This window comes from Heteronotia binoei, chromosome 1, assembly GCF_032191835.1.
Source record: "Heteronotia binoei isolate CCM8104 ecotype False Entrance Well chromosome 1, APGP_CSIRO_Hbin_v1, whole genome shotgun sequence".
Classification (NCBI taxonomy): Eukaryota; Metazoa; Chordata; class Lepidosauria; order Squamata; family Gekkonidae; genus Heteronotia; species Heteronotia binoei.
The window spans coordinates 279,207,486-279,225,695 of NC_083223.1; the positions used below are offsets into that span (position 1 = coordinate 279,207,486).

Here is an 18,210-nt window from a genome sequence, read left to right on the forward strand (position 1 = left end):
ACGTGGCTTCTCTTATGTTCTTATGTGACACAGAGTATTGGACTGGATGGGCCATTGGCCTGACCCAATGTGGCTTTTCTTATGTCTGGGGAAGTGGTGCTCTGTATTCTTGGTGTTGGGGGGCATGAGTGGGAGGGCTTCTGGAGTTCTGGCCCTGCTGGTGGACCTTCTAATGGCACCTGGGTTTTGGCCACTGTGAGACAGAGAGTGTTGGACTGGATGGTCCATTGGCCTGACCCTCCGTGGCTTCTATTATGTTCTTATGTCTGGGGCATTGATGCTCTGTATTCTTGGTGTTGGGGGGCATGAGTGGGAGGGCTTCTGGAGTTCTGGCCCTGCTGGTGGACCTTCTAATGGCACCTGGGTTTTGGCCACGGTGTGACACAGAGTGTTGGACTAGGTGGGCCATTGGTCTGAACCATTATGGACCAGAACCAATGGGTTGAAATTAAATCAGAAGAGTTTCCGGCTCAACATCAGGAAGAACTTCCTGACCGTTAGAGCGGTTCCTCAGTGGAACAGGCTTCCTCCTTGGGAGGTGGTGGGCTCTCCTTCCTTGGAGGTTTTTAAAAAGAGGCTAGATGGCCATCTGACAGCAATGAAGATCCTGTGAATTTAGGGGGAGGATTGGTGAATTTCCTGCATTGTATAGGGTTGGACTAGATGACCCTGGAGGTCCCTTCCAACTCTATGATTCTATGAGTTGGACAAACACTTGTCAGGGATTTTCTAGGCTTATCTTGCATCGAGCTGGGTGTTGGACTAGATGGCCTCTATGTCCCCTCCAAACTCTGTGATTCCATACAGAGACCCGAACCGTACACAGTCTTCCATCAAATCTGTCCACTGTTTTATTTCCAGTCCTTTTCCTAATGATTCCTAAAAGAGTTTGCCTTTTCCCCGCTACAGCATGCTGGGTCAACATTTTCCTGGAGCTAGCCACTATGACCCCAAGACCTTTCCCCCACTCAGCAGCCATCTTTCTTCCATTTTATCCAGATTAAGCTTCAGTTTCTTCAAGCCTGCCTGGTCCTCCATGGCCACTGGTCATAGAGCAAACCCTGGCAAAGGATTGGCTGTTCAGGGTCATCTGTGCCTCAAGAGGATTCTGGACGGTGCAGACACCGTGGCCTGAATTGTTTCTCAGTGACCAGAAGCCTGTTACCTCAGTCATACCTCTCGCAGAGTTGTCCCTGAAAGGGCAGCTTCTGGGAGAGCCAGTTTGGTGTAGTGGTTAAGTGTGCGGACTCTTATCTGGGAGAACCGGGTTTGATTCCCCACTCCTCCACTTGCACCTGCTGGAATGTCCTTGGGTCAGCCATAGCTCTCGCAGAGTTGTCCTTGAAAGGGCATGTAGTGTATTGTGCTTAAGTAAAGCACCGCGCGGCCATGCAGCAGAGGCGACCAGAGGAAATCCCCTGGTCACTCGACGCAGCGCGCGAAAGGACTCCGCCAATCAAGATCTGTGGCGGGAAGTTTGACTGGCCAGGATTGGACTGGGCCAGCTGGGGGGCCGTTCCGGGTAGAGTGTATATAAAGCGGGTCCCGGCCCGCGTTGCCCCGTTCTGTGATGTACCATCCAATAAAGCATGTTGCCTTCAACACGTCTCGTCTCTAAGTATATTACAGGGCAGCTTCTTTGAGAGTTCTCTCAGCCGCATCTACCTCACAGAGTGTCTGTTCTGTACGTGTGTGGGGAGGGGGAGGTAAAGGAGATTGTGAGCTGCTCTGAAACTCTGATTCAGAGAGGAGGGCGGGGTATAAATCATAGTCTTCTTCTGATTCATAGTCACTCACCAGCTGTCTGGCTTTGGTTTTCTTCTCTGTGCACCTTCAGGGCGCTACGGCCGTCGTGTTAGGGCAAATGCTCTCAAAACGAACTTGGGGAATTAGATTGAGAGACAGCCGGCCCAATAGGAATCTTTGTTACCAATGTATACCAGGCTCAACCATCCAGAGAGTAAATGCTCAATAAAAGGACTCTAATTTAATAAAAACCAATTGTAATTTATTTAGAATAATATAGTTCTCTCACACAAGATAAAAATACAATACATTCACACATTCACACAGGTCTAAGAAACATAGATAGATTGATAGGGGTAACATGTAAGGGTAGACAAACAGGGTAATATTTACCAGAGTAGTCTTCAAAGAAGGTTCCAATGGCGACATAAGAGGACAGGGGAAATGGACCCAAAACTGTGGCCAGAATTGGGGATGGATCTATGCAGCGGAATATGGGTTGCTGATAGAAGCACACATGAATGGAGTTGGGTCAGAGGTTAAATAGACTCTCTTGGCCCCCTTAGGGGCTGGGAGGTCTAAGGGAGGAGAGATGGGAGGCTCTGCGATGACCAAGGAGGCTGGACATTAGCAGAGCCAATGGTGAGTTCTTGCTGACACCTAATTGGATGCCAGTTTTGACCAATGAACTTCACCTTAGTCCGGTGAACCTGGAAATTTCCAAGCTGCAATGCTGCCTGGGGCGGCTCCAAGGTATTAGACTGGAGTAAGAATGGGAATGTCTGGGTACTTAAGTTTAAATGGGATTATCTGGGAAGGTGACATAGGGAGTCAAATACTGGCCTAGGTATCACCCGGGTAAGACAAAAGACTTGATGAAGACAGGAGATGTTTTTCTTACTTATCTTCTTCCTGGCAGGATCCATCGTCTAGGGTATTTCCAGACAATCAGGACTAACAGTTGAGCTATTAATCCCTTTATGAGGTGGATGGGTTGCTTGCAGGCTCAGGGTGTGTACGTGTGACTTTCCCACTAAGAAGGAATGAGTTCAGCCTGGCAGGGTATGCTTGGATCAGGAAAGCAAGATGGATTCTGGTGGTGTTAAGCCTTTGATTCATGGAGACAGGCTGGAAACATGGTGGCCTGGCTTCTTCCACTGCAGTGGCCAAGACTGGGCACACAAGGAGCAGCTGGAGCATGTCTGTAGTTCTGGCTAACACCCTTCAGAGATGTAGAATGCTGCTGCAAAGCTGAGGCTTATAGTATCCACATAAGCCTTAGAAACTGTAAGCAAAGTCCACTTCTTAGAGCAGATGTGTGAGAGTCAAATCTCCAGGCACCCTGGCAACCATACTGGTGATCATGATGTCCATGTGTATGAAAAGTAGGGGGCTTTTCCTCACAGTTGCCTGAACGTCTGGGACTGGTCCACCCACTGTCTTCTCCAGTCGATCGGTTTAGGGGAGGATTCTGTTCCCTTCGAAGTTCGGTTCCTGCACGACCCCGACGCTGCACACGGGATGGTAACCTGTGGACTCCAGAGCTCAGTCTTTCACTTCTACAAGACAGAGGTGAACATCGGCAACTGTTTATGCACAGCTGATTAAAAAGGCCAGCTGGGTTTTCTCGCCTGAAGGATCAATTAAGGAAGCCACAAGGGCCATCAGCATGAAAGACCACAGCGAGGCTGTGGAGGAGAGGAGGTTTTGGAGGGTACCAGTTAGGGTTTTGGAGGGTATCAATTAGGGCAGGGGTGGGGAACCTCCATCCCGAGGGCCGTATGTGGCCCTCGAGGTCACTTGGTGTGGCCCTCGGAGATTGCTGGACCGAACCGAGCCATGTGGCAGCCGCCCTGGGGCCTGGCTGGCCAGCAAGGATCGTGGGGCCCAGCCGCTGTGCAGCAGCCTCCCCAGGGCCAGGTAGGGATCACAGGGCCCAGATGTACTGTGCGGCAGCTTCCCTGGGGCCTGGCTGGCCGGCCAGAATTGCTGCAGGGCCTGGAAAAGTTACTGTCACAGTTCAGTTTGCCCTTGATTATCCCAGATGGTGTGTCCTAATATGCTAATATTAGGGGATGTGGTCTAATATGCTACTGAGTCCTTGCTGGGCTTTTTCTACAAAAAAGCCCTGGACCTATGCATTTGCCTAGGGCGGCGCTGCTGGGTGTGTGTGTGTGTGTGCGCCAGATTAGGCTCTCCCCACATGACTTCAAATAGAAAAACAATTATTTGCATTAATTTTGCTGGCCTGAATCGTTCTCCCTCGGTGGAGCACTGTTTTTTAAGTTGATAATTTTTTATGGCCCGCGAATGATGTTATAAATATCCAAATGGCCCTTGGCAGAAAGAAGGTTCGCCACCGCTGGATTAGGGTTACCAGCAGGCCCAGCGCTAGGGGTTCTGCCATTCCCGGCAGACCCCTGCGCCGCTCCCTCCCCCCCACAAGCTCCCTTTTTTTTGCGTGCGCGTACTGCACGCGCAGAGCATCATGCAGGGCAGTGTGTGCGGGAGGAGAGAGAGTAACGGGCAGCGCACAAGAGTGCTGCCGCACTGCTGCTTCCCCCCTGCACTGCCTGGCTGCTTTCAAGTTGAAAGCGGCCGCTGTGCTCTTTGGAGGCTTCCTTGGAAGTCTCCGAATAGCGTGGTGTTTTAATGGCACCCAACCGCTTTCAGCTTGAAAGCAGCCCAGGCGGCGCTAAAACACTGCGCTCTTGGGAGGCTTCTAAGGAAACCTCCGAACAGTTAGGGCTGCCGACCCTCCGGTCCAAGCGGGGAATCTCCTGCCCGAAACGTTCTCAACCTGCCGGCTTGCATCGGGTCGGCAGGGGGAACTTCCCCCTGCGATGATGTCGCCCGGAAGTGATGTCATCAAAATGGCGCCGCCCGTGCAGGGCTGCTCTAGGCGTTTCCAGGGAAACTCTATGGTTTTCTCAGACGCTTTAACCATTTGGGAGGTTAAAAACCCCATGGTACTTTTGCACCATAGAGTTTTAACCTCCCAAATGGCTAGAGCATCCAGGGAAACCATAGAATTTTCCTGGCAACGCCTAGAGCACCACCATTTTGATGAGGTCACTTCCGGGTGACGTCATTCATCTCGCGCACATTGCGTGCACAAATGTCCCCCGCCAGGGGATGAAGAAGACTTGACAACCCTACGAACAGTGCAGCGGCCGAGCGGCGCCTTCCGCCTGGGGAAGGGCCAAGGGAGTAAGGTGGCATCTGGTGGCGCCCCCAGATGTGGTAGTGCCCTTGGGGGCCGCCTACACCACCTACTGCCACGCGCCAGCCCTGGTTGCCAGGACTGGCTCAAGGAGGGTGGATTTCTGACTCAAGAAATATCTGGAGACTTTGCGGGTGGAGCCAGGATCAAGGCTGTGACAAGCATGATTGAATTCTGAAGGGGGTTCTGGCCGTCACATTGAAAGGGAGGGACCTCATGCCTTTTATATGCCTTCCCTCCATTTGGAAATAATGAAGGATAGGGGCACCTTCTTTTAGGGTTCATAGAATTGGACCCCCTGGTCCAATCTTTTTGAAACTTGGGGAGTATTTTCAGGAGAGGTACTAGATGCTATGCCAAAAAGTTGGTGCCTCTACCTCAAAAGACAACCCCCCCCCCGAGCCCCAGATACCCATAGATCTATTCTCCATTATACCCTATGGGAATCAGTCTTCACAGAGTATAATGGAGTGCCCAGAAGACATTTCCCTCCCCACTCCCCACCCTGCTTTCTGGTGACCCTGAAGCGGAGGGAGGGCCTCCAAAGTGGGGGATCCCCTGCCCCCACCTGGGGATTAGCAAAAACAAAAAGGGGAAAAGCCACGGAAAGTAGAAGACCAATGGGCCATTGGTCTGATTCAAAATGGCTTCTCATGTTCTTATGTGACACAGAGTGTTGGACTGGATGGGCCATTGGCCTGATCCAACATGGCTTCTCTTATGTGACAGAGTGTTGGACTGGATGGGCCACTAGCCTGATCCAACATGGCTTCTCTGATGTTCTTATGTGACACAGAGCGTTGGACTGGATGGGCCATTGGCAGAGGTTGTCTTTGAAAGGGCAGCTGCTGTGAGAGTCTTCTCAGCCCCACCCACCTCACAGGGTGTCTGTTGTGGGGGAGGAAGGGAAAGGAGATTGTGAGCCGCTCTGAGACTCTGAAATTCGGAGTGGAGGGTGAAGTATAAATGCAATATCTTCTTCTTCTTCTCCTTTTACCTTCCTCCCCTGCAACAGGCACCCTGTGAGGTAGGTGGATCTGAGAGAGCTCTGACAGAAGCTGCCCTTTCAAGGACAACTCCAGCGAGGGTTATGGCTGATCCAGCAGCCACACACTTAACCACTACACCAAACTGGCTCAGTTGGGATTCTCATATTTCACCCAATGCAAGGGTGAGGCGTCAGTTCACAGTACAGCAGGCCACAGCTCAGCAATATCCACTGACTGAATTTACCTTCCTCATCTCCCATTAAAAGGATCAGGCAGGAGGTGATGTGAAAGACCTCTGCCTGAGACCCCAGAAAGCCTCTTCCAGTCTCAGTAGACAGTACTGAAAAAAATGCTGAGAGCCAGCATGGTGTAGTGGATAAGAGGAGCGGACTCTAATCTGGAGAACAGGGTTTGATTCCCCACCCCTCCTCCACAAGCAGCCAGCTTGGGTTCTCTCCGAGCTCTCTCAGCCCCACTTACCTCACAGGCTGCCTATTGGGAGAGGAATGGTAGGATAGCGTAAGCTATTCTGAGACTCCAAGGGAAGGATGGGATATAAATCCAGTCTCCTCTTCTTCCTCCTCTAGCGCTAGATTTGATATTACATTTCTGTACATACGGCATATTGTTGTTCAGTCGCACAGTCAAGTCCGACTCTTTGCGACCCCCTAGACAAAGTCATGCCAGGCCCTCCTGTCTTTCGCCATCCTCCAAAGTCTGCTCAAATATTACCCTGCAGTTTTAAAGCTTAAGGAAAATGGCGGACACACTGTGATGTAATAGCGAATCAGCCACTAGATGGAGCAAAGCACATATGGAAAAGAGAAAACCCTGAAGAAACAAGGACACATAAGTGGGAAAAAAAAAGAGAATGCAGAAGATTTCAGTCCTTTCAGCTTGAATCAAGGTGCCGGGATAACCATTGTTTTAAAACTTAATTTTTTATTAATATAAAACTTCAGCAACAACACAATACAATACAACACAGTTACAAAGTCTTTTTTTGCTTCTTTGGATCTACAGGTAATCTTATAGGATCAGTACAAAACAAAGTCTAAATATTTTGTAGCCATAATGCATTCTTTTGAAGCGTTGCCATTTACATAATCAAAAAAACACAAACCATCTTCAACAAAATTGTCCACTAATTTGGGATTATCATTGAATAAGAGCTGAATAGTTATTTTATCTTGTATAACCATGTCCCACATTTTATTAAACCAAGTAGTCACAGTTGGACTTTACTAATCTCCAGCTTTTTTGCTATTACTATTTTCCCTGCTAAGAGTAATAATGAACATATAAGAACATAAGAGAAGCCATGTTGGATCAGGCCAACGGCCCATCCAGTCCAACACTCTGTGTCACACAGTGGCAAAAAATTTTATATACACACATACACTGTGGCTAATAGCCACTGATGGACCTCTGCTCCATATTTTTATCTAAACCCCTCTTGAAGGTGGCTATATGAACATATGAAGCTGCCTTATACTGAATCAGACCTTTGGTCCATCTAGGGTTGCCAAGTCCAAGTCAAGAAATATCTGGGGACTTTGGGGGTGGAGCCAGGAGACTTTGGGGGTGGAGCCAGGAGACACTGGGGTGGAGCTAGGAGCAAGGGTGTGACAAGCATCACTGAACCCCAACGGGAGTTTTGGCCATCGCATTTCAAGGGACGGCACACTTTTTTAAATGTCTTCCTTCCCTCCACCCTCCCCTTCTCTGATTTCACCTCAGAGAAGAGGTGTGCAAAACTTTGGTTGGATTTGCCTGCGACGGAACTCGGCTCTGATGCCTCGGGGAGGGGGGGAAATCGTGTGGGACGTTCTCAAGTTTTTTTGTTTGCAGCTTTACTTTCCGAGCCCCCCACCCCCGCCGCATCGGATTTCCATTGCTGCATTCACAAACGTTTCCTAAACTCAGCGCCAGATCCCTAACTTTTTTTACAAATTGCAATCGTGTTTATGGTACCTTTTTTTTTTGAAGGAGTTGTGAAAGGCTCTCCGCCCACTGGATCCAGGCTGCTGGGTCGAATTCTAGGGCTGCAGCATGCGATCCCGAGCAGCCAGGCTTACCCGGAAGTACATTTCAGGGATGCCTGGCAGCAGAACAAGGAGTAACAAACGGAGGCCTGCAAAAAATGCCTGCTTTGCAAAAGAAACATCTGGGTAATCAGGCTGGGTTCCAGCAGGAGACAAAGACCCGTGGCAGCGGCCTGGCGTGGCGTCTTTGCTAAGGTTTTCTCCTGCAATCCCAATTAAGGTCTGTTGATCTCAGTGGGAGTTAGTTCCGCCCAGGGTTGCAGGGGATCGGGTTTCAAAGCCGCAGAAACCTTTGCAGGAGATAGAGCGTACAGAGCTGGGATCTTACGTGCGCTCGCTAGAGAGTAAGCGCCTGAACTCAGACGGTTGCCAAGTCCTGCCTGGCCATCGGTCGGAGATGGGGGGAGGGCGTGTTTCCCCCCCTCCCCCCGCTTCCATTTTTGGGGGGAGCAGGGGAAGAGGCCTCAAATCCTGGGGTCCCCCGCCAGGGTGGGAGGGTTGGGAAGCCTAGGTCCATCAAAGTCAATATTGTCTACTCAGACTGGCAGCGGCTCTCCAGGGTCTCAAGCTGAGGTTTTTTCACACCTATTTGCCTGGACCCTTTTTTGGAGATGCCAGGGATTGAACCTGGGACCTTCTGCTTCCCAAGCAGATGCTCTACCACTGAGCCACCGTCCCTCCCCTTAATTCAGCTTTCAATGGCGTAAAGTTTTGTTGGGGCCAGAAATTCAATAACATAGATTCTGGAGTGCGGGGAATAGAACAATTTACAACATGTTCAATTTTATCTATTACAGAGGACCAGTGCTGAGATACTATTAATATGCTGTTCTGCATCGGATTATCACAACATTTTACAGACAGCCCCTCTGACCCACTGGTTCTTCCATCTGACCGATCTTTTCTCTTTTGGGGTGGTGGGGGATCTTCGTGTGCACACAGGTGTTTGTGGGCGGCAGCATCCAAAAAGACGGGGTGGTCACGGTCCTTGAAGATCCGGAGCTCAACTGCCAACCTGATCCTTTCATGATCCAAGTGAGTAAATCGCAAACGGAGGGGGAGAGTGGAGGCTGGGTGCAGCGTTCCCTCCAAGCTGCAGAGTCCTGTGAGCAAAAATTCTACTTTGTGAGCTCCTGGGATCAAAGCTGCGAGCAACTGCGTAAATTAGTGTGCTCTGGGGGCCATCCTTCCTGAGGGAAGACCAAAATGTGTGAGCTGGAGGGTAAGAAGCTGTGAGCTGGCTCATGGCTAACTCAGCTTAGAGGGAAACACTGGCTGGGTGGTAAGGTTACCGACTCTGGTTTGGGAAATTCCTGGAGATTTGGGGGTGAAGGCTGAGGGGAGTGGGGTGTGGGGAGGGGAGGGACCTCAGCACGATAAGCAGCCGTCTCCAAGAGAACTGGTCTTGTAGAGATCTTTGGGAACACTCCAGGCACCACCTGGAGGCTGGCAACTCGAGATCGGGGAGGCAATACTCCCTTCCCCCCATCGTCATTCTTAACGTGCCAGGCCTCAGCCACCTCAAATGAAGAAGAGGATGGCTTGTCGAAGGCTTTCTGTTTATTTATTGAATGTAGTTGTTAGTCACCTCTCTACTCTACGTAACGTTCCTGGATCTCAAGGTGGTTTACAGTGCAGAAAAACCCCAAACAAACAATGAAACACGAACAAATTACAAACTAAAACCAACTGTTACCAGAATTGCCCTTGGAGTTATGTTGTGGGGGAGGCAGAAGAATTTCAACAAATCCAATGCTATCACGAATAGAACTGTTTTCACCTGCCTCCTAAAGGCTGAAAGGGCCACGAGCCAGGCATACATCCTAGAATATAGTGGGTTCTTAGGCACTGAAGAGGCGAGGTGGAAGTGACAATAAGCTCTTTATTGAGTACAGCATGGGAGGTGGCTGCACTAACTAGAATGGGGCCCGCTGGGCCAACTATATGCAGCACTGGGTTCCCGCACTAGCACGTGATTGGGTCATTCAAACCAGCCGGGGGCCTGTGATTGAAGAAGGGCAGTTTGGATTTGGATCCTACTGACCATTGTTCCCAAGTCCCCAAGTTCAGCCCTTCAGGCTCCAAGGAGCTGGGCAGGAACACCATTGATAACATACTGACTTTCATACATAACGTCCAGAATCGTGGGACTGCCACAAAAAAGGCCCTGTCTCCTTGACCCACCACTAGAGCTACTTTTGTCACTGGGACAGTCAAGATGGCCTCTCTCTGTGATCTTAGATCCTGGGCAAGAACTCTCGCCTCAGAAGTCGCATCTCCTTGTTTTGGTTTTGCCCTTAAGTCAAAGCTGATCTTTGGCGACCGCAGAGGACAAGAGACATTCAGAGGCGGTTTCCCATTGTCTGTGTCTGCGCCATGAGCCTGGCATTCCTTAGAGGCCTCCCATCCAAGTACTAGCCAAAACTGACCCAGTTTAGCTTCCAAGACCTGATAAGATTGGGCCAGTCTAGGCTATCCAGGTCAGGGATTCCTCCTTGATGGGCTGTTTGTATCCTAAACTGGCTTGGGCCCCAGAATCCGCGCTCTTGTTTCCCTGAGAAGCCCCTCCCAACTCAGTTGCTGGTGTTGGCTGCATCACCCGAACGTCACAGTACCAGCAATTCCAACAGGCCTCCTTTGGAGTACTGTGTACAGTTCCAGTCACCACACCCCAAAAAGATAGTATAGCATTGGAAAAAGGGCAACTAGAATGCTTCAAGGGTTGGAACACTTTCCCTAGGAAGAAAGGTTGAAACGCTTGGGGCTCTTTAGCTTGGAGAAACATTGACTGCGGGGTGACATGAGAGAAGTTGACAAGATTATGCATGGGATGGAGAAGGTGGAGAAAGAAGTCCTTTTCTCCCTTTCTCACAATAAAAGAGCTCGTGGGCATTCAATGACATTGCTGAGCAGTCGGGTTAGAACGGATAAAAGGAAGTCCTTCTTCACCCAAAGGGGGATTAACATGTGGAATTCACTGCCACAGGAGGTGGCGGCGGTTGCAAGCATAGCCAGCTTCAAGAGAAGATTGGATCAACATATGGAACAGAGATCCATACGTGGCTATTAGCCGCAGTATATTATTGGAACTGTCTGGGGCAGCTATGCTCTGTATTCTTGGTGCTTGCGGGGAGGTAAATGGGAGGGCTTCTAGACCCACTTGTGAACCTCCTGATGGCACTTGTGCGGGTTTTTTTGACCACTGTGTGACACAGAGTGTTGGACTGGATGGACCATTGGCCTGATCCAACATGGCTTCTCTTATGTTCTTATGTGACACAGAGTGTTGGACTGGATGGGCCATTGGACTTATCCAACATGGCTTCTCTTATGTTCTTATGTGACACAGAGTGTTGGACTGGATGGGCCATTGGACTTATCCAACATGGCTTCTCTTATGCTCTTATGTGACACAGAGTGTTGGACTGGAGGGGCTATTGGCCTGATCCAACATGGCTTCTCTTATGTGGCACAGAGTGTTGGACTGGATGGACCATTGGCCTGATCCAACATGGCTTCTCTTATGTTCTTATGAGACAAAGAGTGTTGGACTGGATGGGCCAGTGGCCTGATCCAACATGGCTTCTCTTATGTTCTTATGTGACACAGAGTGTTGGACTGGAGGGGCCACTGGCCTGATCCAACAGGGCTTCTCTTATGTTCTTATGTGACACAGAGTGTTGGACTGGATGGACCATGGCCTGATCCAACATGGCTTCTCTTATGTTCTTATGTGACACAGAGTGTTGGACTGGATGGGCCATTGGCCTGATCCCACATGGCTTCTCTTATGTTCTTATGTGACACAGAGTGTTGGACTGGAAGGGCCATTGGCCTGATCCCACATGGCTTCTCTTATGTTCTTATGTGACACAGAGTGTTGGACTGGATGGGCCACTGGCCTGATCCAACAGGGCTTCTCTTATGTTCTTATGTGACACAGAGTGTTGGACTGGATGGGCCATTGGCCTGATCCCACATGGCTTCTCTTATGTTCTTATGTGACACAGAGTGTTGGACTGGATGGGCCACTGGCCTGATCCAACATGGCTTCTCTTATTTCTTAGGCCCTAAGAGCCGAACTCGTGCCACACAGCCTTTCCAACTTTTTGCCATCTGCATCTGTTAACCCTCTCTCCTGTCTCCCATGCGTTTTAGGCAAGAAAAGTCTACGGGGGACCTCACACGCTTCAGCTCAGCTTGGACGGCAAGAGGCTTTACTGCACCAATAGTCTGTACACTCCTTGGGATAGGGTGTATTACCCCGATTTGGTTAGGTACGAAACCTTTCCCTGGTTTGGCATAGTGGTTAAGTGTGTGGACTGTTATCTGGGAGAACCAGGTTCGATTCCCCACTCCTCCACTTGCAGCTGCTGGAATTGCCCTGCGTCAGCCATAGCTCTTGCAGGAGTTGTCTTTGAAAGGGCAGCTTCTGTCAGAGCCCTCTCAGCCCCACCCACCTCACAGGGTATCTGTTGTGGGGGGAGAAGATATAGGAGATTGTGAGCCGCTCTATCTGATTCCGAGAGAAGAGCAGGGTATAAATCTGCAGTCATCTTCTCTTCCTGCGGCCAGCCCTCTCCCCTCTTCATTCACCGCTTGTTCACCCGGTCTCTGTTTCTTTCCTTCTTCAGGGAAGGCTCCGTCATGCTCCAGATCGACGTGGACACGGAACATGGAGGTCTGTGCGTGAACGAAGACTTCCTGGTCGATTTCGGGAAGGAACCCTGCGGGCCTGCCCGGGCTCACGAGATGCGTTACCCCGGGGGAGACTGCACCTCGGATATCTGGGAGTAGTTGGGGAGTATGTGGGCCTAGTCCAACGCTAGCTTTGGGAGAGCGCTCCGGAGAAGGCATGCGCACAGCGGCTTGGGGGTTCTTCTCGACTCATCGGTTTGTTTTTTAAAATGTACATTTGTGCTGACTTGTGACCGGGGTTTTTTTGTTGAGCAGGAATGCAGTTCCGGCTGGCTTGGCATCAGGGTGTGTGGCTTAATATGCAGATGAGTTCCTGCTGGGCTAAGCCTGCGTGAAACAATGGTGCTGTCAAGGGGTGTGGCCTAATATGCAGATGAGTTCCTGCTGGGCTAAGCCTGCGTGAAACAATGGTGCTGTCAGGGGGTGTGGCCTAAAATGCAGATGAGTTCCTGCTGGGCTAAGCCTGCGTGAAACAATGGTGCTGTCAGGGGGTGTGGTCTAATATGCAGATGAGTTCCTGCTGGGCTTTTTCTACAAAAAAGGGCCTGCTTGTGACATACAAACTTTATAGGGTTTGCCAACTGTGGGCTGTGAAATTCCTGGAGATTTGGGGGTGGAGCCTAGGGAGTGCGGAGATTGGAGAGGGGAGGAGGCTCAGCAGAGATGTGACGTCGCTCTAGGACTTCTATTCCTCCTAGACTTCATGGTATACCATAGAGTCTGTCCACTCAAGCTGCTGTTTCCTCCAGGGGAACTGATCTCTGTAGCGTGGAGAGAATTTGCAATTCTGGGAGATCTCCGGGCCCCACTTGAAGGGTGTCCATCAACAAAAGCAATAAAGCTCATGACCAAATTACTGAGGTGCAATAAAGATATTTCATTCAGAATTACGAAAATCTGTGGTGTCTTCTTATGTATAAAAGTGTCTAGCAACCGCAGATACTCTTCTTTTGAGGTAAGTCCCTGCCTCTGTTTCGTGAAGATTTCCATTTTTTCCTTTAGCACATCTCAGAGTTCTCTGCTCACCCACGTTGGCTTTATTCGAATCCCCTTCCACGTTTCCTTCTCGTCGGAACAGTGATGGCTTGAGCTTGCAAGAGCTCTCGTTTTAGGAAAGCCCACCCTTCCTTTGATAAAGGAACTATGGCTGTATCCGCACTTTACACAAATGTACTGCGTGAAGGATCGAGAGCAGCAGTAGAGAGGGGTCTTGCAAAGAGGAGAAATATAACCCACCCTCCAAATCATTTTTTGTTGGATATACCAGGTCTGGTTTTTGAGAATAATTATTTCGTGGCGCTGCACACGTCTACCAACGAAAGGGTACAGACAGTGGACTTTGGGGCCATGACAGCAATTGGAAAATAATTTGTATTTTGAGTGGTGCTGTATTCATGGACCTTTGTAAGAATTTTGGCGAAGAACGCGTGAACAGGATATACGAAATATCCGTGGAGCAAGTCTTTGCAATATATAAGCAACCCAGTGGTTTATTTCAGGTGCTACTAATCAGCACACTGGGGCTTCCGGTTTTGCCCACCTGGGGATTGGCAACCCCAATTGTAGACACAATGGAGCAAGCAGAGGAGAGCGACAAGGAGGATCAGGGGCCCGGAGACCAAGAAGCCTTGGGAGGAAAGGCTGAGGGACTTGGGAAGGTTCAGCCTGGAGGGGGTGGAAGGGGGACAGGATGGCTCTCTTGAAGTCTCGGAAGGGCTGTCCCTTAGAGGAGGGCAGGGAGCTGTTTTTGCTGGCAGCGGAGGAGAGGGCTTGCCCAGAAGAGAGCAGCAAGGTTGGTCAGGAGACCAAGAAGCCCTAGAAAGAAAGGCTGAGGGACTTGGGAAGGTTCAGTCTGGAGGGGGCGGAAGGGGGACAAGATGGCTCTCTTGAAGTCTCGGAAGGGCTGTCCCTTACAGCAGAGGTCCCCAACCCCCAGGCCGCAGACCATTTTGGCAAATGCAATTTTGGGCTGTATCAACGGAAGTCGAGTGTCCAGGTCACGTGATGCGATGGTGCCGCTTGACTCTGCTCTGGTAACACCTCACCTGGAGTTAGGCTTGCCAATCCCCAGGTCCCAGCGGGGGTTCTTCTGCTTTTCCAGGCTCCTTCCCGCCCCCAGTCAGCTGACTGACGGGGGAGAAGCCCCGCCCCCAAAGCCACCATGTGACTTTCTACCCCCAGAGGCTTCAGTCTCCGATTGAAAGGCTTCCTCTTGGGATGGGGTGTCTCTGTTACTTGGAAGAAGTTGGCAGCAACTCATGAGTAGAGAGGCCAATCCCTCGCTTCAGAGTTGCCAGAAACAGGGGAGGGGGGGAGGGGAGGGAATGTCTGCTGGGCACTTCATTATTCCCTATGTGGAGATCGATTTTCATAGGGTATAATGGGGAATTGATCTGGAAGTATCGGGGGCTGTGGGAGGGCTGTATTTTGAGGTAGAGGCACCAAATTTTCAGTGTAGCATCTACTGCCTCTCCTCAAAATACCCTACAAGTTTCAAAACGATTGGACCAGGGGGTCCAATTCTATGAGCCCCAAAAGAAGGTGCCCCTATCCATCATTATTTCCTATGGAAGGAAGGCATTTAAAAAGGTGTGCTGTCCCTTTAAATGTGATGGCCAGAACTCTCTTGGAGTTCAATTATGCTTGTCACACCCTGGCTCCGCCCCAATGTCTCCTGGCTCCACCCCCAAAGTCCCCAGATATTTCTTGAATTGGACTTGGCAACCCTACCTGGAGTCTTGTGTTCAGTTTTGGGCACCACATTTTAAAAAGGATATAGACAAGCTGGAACGGGTCCAGAGGAGGGCGACGAAGATGGTGAGCGGTCTGGAGACCAAGTCCTATGAGGAAAGGTTGAAGGAGCTGGGGATGTTTAGCCTGGAGAAGAGGCAGCTGAAAGGTGACAGAATCACCATCTTCAAGTACTTGAAGGGGTGTCATCTAGAGCAGGGGTGGCCAACGGTAGCTTTCTAGAAGTTTTTTGCCTAAACTCCCATCAGACACAGCCATTGACCATGCTGACTGCGGTTGATGGGTGTTGTAGGCAAAAAACATCTGGAGAGCTACCGTTGGCCACACCCTCTCTAGCGGATGGTGTGGAATTGTTTTCTGTGGCCCCAGAAGGTACGACCAGAACCAGTGGGTTGAAATTAAATCAGAAGAGTTTCCGGCTCAACATTAGGAAGAACTTCCTGACCGTTACAGCGGTTCCTCAGTGGAACAGGCTTCCTCGGGAGGTGGTGGGCTCTCTTTCCTTGGAGGGTTTTCAACAGAGGCTAGATGGCCATCTGACAGCAATGAGGATCCTGTGAATTTAGGGGGAGGTGTTTGTGAGTCTTCTGCATTGTGCAGGGGGTTGGACTAGATGACCCTAGAGGTCTCTTCCAATTCTATGACTGTTAAGAGTGGTTCCTCAGTGGAACAGGCTTCCTCCTCAGGAGGTGGTGGGCTCTCTTTCCCTGGAGGTTTTTAAACAGACCCTAGATGGCCATCTGACAGCAATGAAGATTCTGTGAATTTAGGGGGAGGTATTTGTGAGTCTTCTGCATTGTGCAAGGGGTTTGAGTAGATGACCCTAGAGGTCCCTTCCAACTCTATGATTCTATGACAATAATGCTATTCCTTTAGGGGGAGGTGGTTGTGAGTTTCCTGCGTTGTGCAGGGGGTTGGACTAGATGACCCTAGAGGTCCCTTCCAACTCTATGTTTCTATGAAGCACGCCATCTAACACTTTGAAGTACGTGCGATAAAATGCTTCTCCCCACCCCCTTCTTCCTGGAACCAGAAGTGAGGGGGGAGAAGCATTCTCTCGCACGTACTTCAAAGTGTTAGATGGTGCGCTGGCCCCATCGAAACTGGTAAGGCCCAGTTTTGATTCTGTTCTGCTGAGGGAGGGGGGCAGGGCACTGTGGGAGGGGGGCGGGAAGACTGCACAGCACCGCAGGGGATGGGGGGGGGAATTTGGTGCCCCCACCCTGCCGGTCCGGGAGCCGCGGTGGGCGGGCCGGCCCTGGTGCTGGTCCCCGGTACCAAGAAGTTTGGGGACCACTGCCTTAGAGGAGGGCAGGGAGCTGTTTTTGCTGGCAGCGGAGGAGAGGGCTTGCACAGAGGAGAGCAGCAAGGTTGATCAAGGGCCTGGACACCAAGAAGCCCTAGGAGGAAAGGCGGAGGGATTTGGGAAGGTTCTGGGGGTGGGGGGACAGGATGGCTCTCCTGAAGTCTCTGAAGGGCTGTCCCTAAGAGGGGGGGCAGGGAGCTGTTTTTCCTGGCAGCGGAGGAGAGGACTCACAATCATGGGTTTAAATTAAGGATGGGAAGGTACAGAGCTGGATATCAGGAACAACTTTTTTTACAGGAAGAGTCGTTCAGTGGTGGAATCAGCTCCCAAGGGAGGAAGGTGCGTTCCCCCTCGCTGGCAATCTTCAAGCAGCGGCTGGACAAACACAGGTCAGGGATGCTCTAGGCCGGGGGTGGCCAAACTGGCTTAACATAAGAGCCACACAGAATAAACGTCAGATGTTTGAGAGCCCCTAGGAAGGAAGGAAGGCCAATAGATAGGGGGAGGGGGAAAGAAAGCAACTTTCACTTTGAAAGCACTGTCCAAGCTGCCAGCTGGCTTGTCTATAGACAAATGCCTTCTCTAAGCCAGTCAATGATGGGGCCTCAAGAGCCACACGATGGGTGTGAAAGAGCCGCATGGGGGCTCCTGAGCCGCCGTTTGGCCTCCCCTGCTCTAGGCTGACCCTGCATTGAGAAGGGGGTTGGACTAGATGGGCTCTGCAGCCACTTCTATGATTCTGTAAACTTCAGGAGATCGTCCAAACCTGTTTTAACAGATAAACAGGAGTAAGAAGCTAGGTTACCCTGAATAAAACTTTGTTGATCATAAAAGTGCCACTGGACTCAAAGTCTGTTCTGCTAGGAAGCGTAGAGCAGTTAACAATAGGGCATTTGGGAGGTCTGCAGACTGGAAAGCTGAATTATTCCAGAAGGCTTTTTCTATGCAGGCAATAGAGTCACACTGTAATAAATGATTCACAAGGTAAACTTGGGAAAATTATTAGGGACTGTGGTCTGTCCTACCATGCATAGCAGGGGTGGCCAAACTTGCTTAATGTAAGAGCCACATAGTTGAGAACTGCAGGACATGAATATCAGAACTCAGGAAATATCTGGGGACTTTGGGGGTGGAGCCAGGAGACTTTGGGGGAGGAGCCAGGAGCAAGGGTGTGGCCAGCACAATTCAACTCCAAAGGGAGTTCTGGCCACCACATTTAAAGGGACCACACACCTTTTAAATGCCTTCCCTCTATTGAAAATAATGAAGGATAGGGGCACCTTCTTTTGGGGCTCATAGAACTGGACCCCCTGGTCCAATCTTTTTGAAACTTGGGGGGAGGGGGGCTTTTGAGGAAATGCACCTATGCTGAAAATCTGGTGCCTCTACCTCAAAAAATAGGAACCCTCCCCAAACCCCAGATACGCACAGGTTGATTCTCCTTTATACCCT

At 50.5% G+C, this 18,210-nt stretch overlaps 1 protein-coding gene across 1 annotated transcript in view; it reads left to right on the top strand.

Moving 5' to 3' along the window:
* The window catches only part of LOC132586100 (methanethiol oxidase-like), a 38,018-nt gene extending 25,168 nt beyond the window's left edge, over nt 1-12,850 (top strand). Inside the window, exons 5-9 of the mRNA XM_060258086.1 lie at nt 1,838-1,854; nt 3,136-3,318; nt 8,946-9,038; nt 12,162-12,280; nt 12,638-12,850. Coding sequence (XP_060114069.1) covers nt 1,838-1,854; nt 3,136-3,318; nt 8,946-9,038; nt 12,162-12,280; nt 12,638-12,800 — 575 coding nt within the window. The 3' untranslated portion in view covers nt 12,801-12,850. The remainder of the gene's footprint in view (nt 1-1,837; nt 1,855-3,135; nt 3,319-8,945; nt 9,039-12,161; nt 12,281-12,637) is intronic.
* The last annotated feature ends 5,360 nt before the right edge of the window (nt 12,851-18,210 follow it).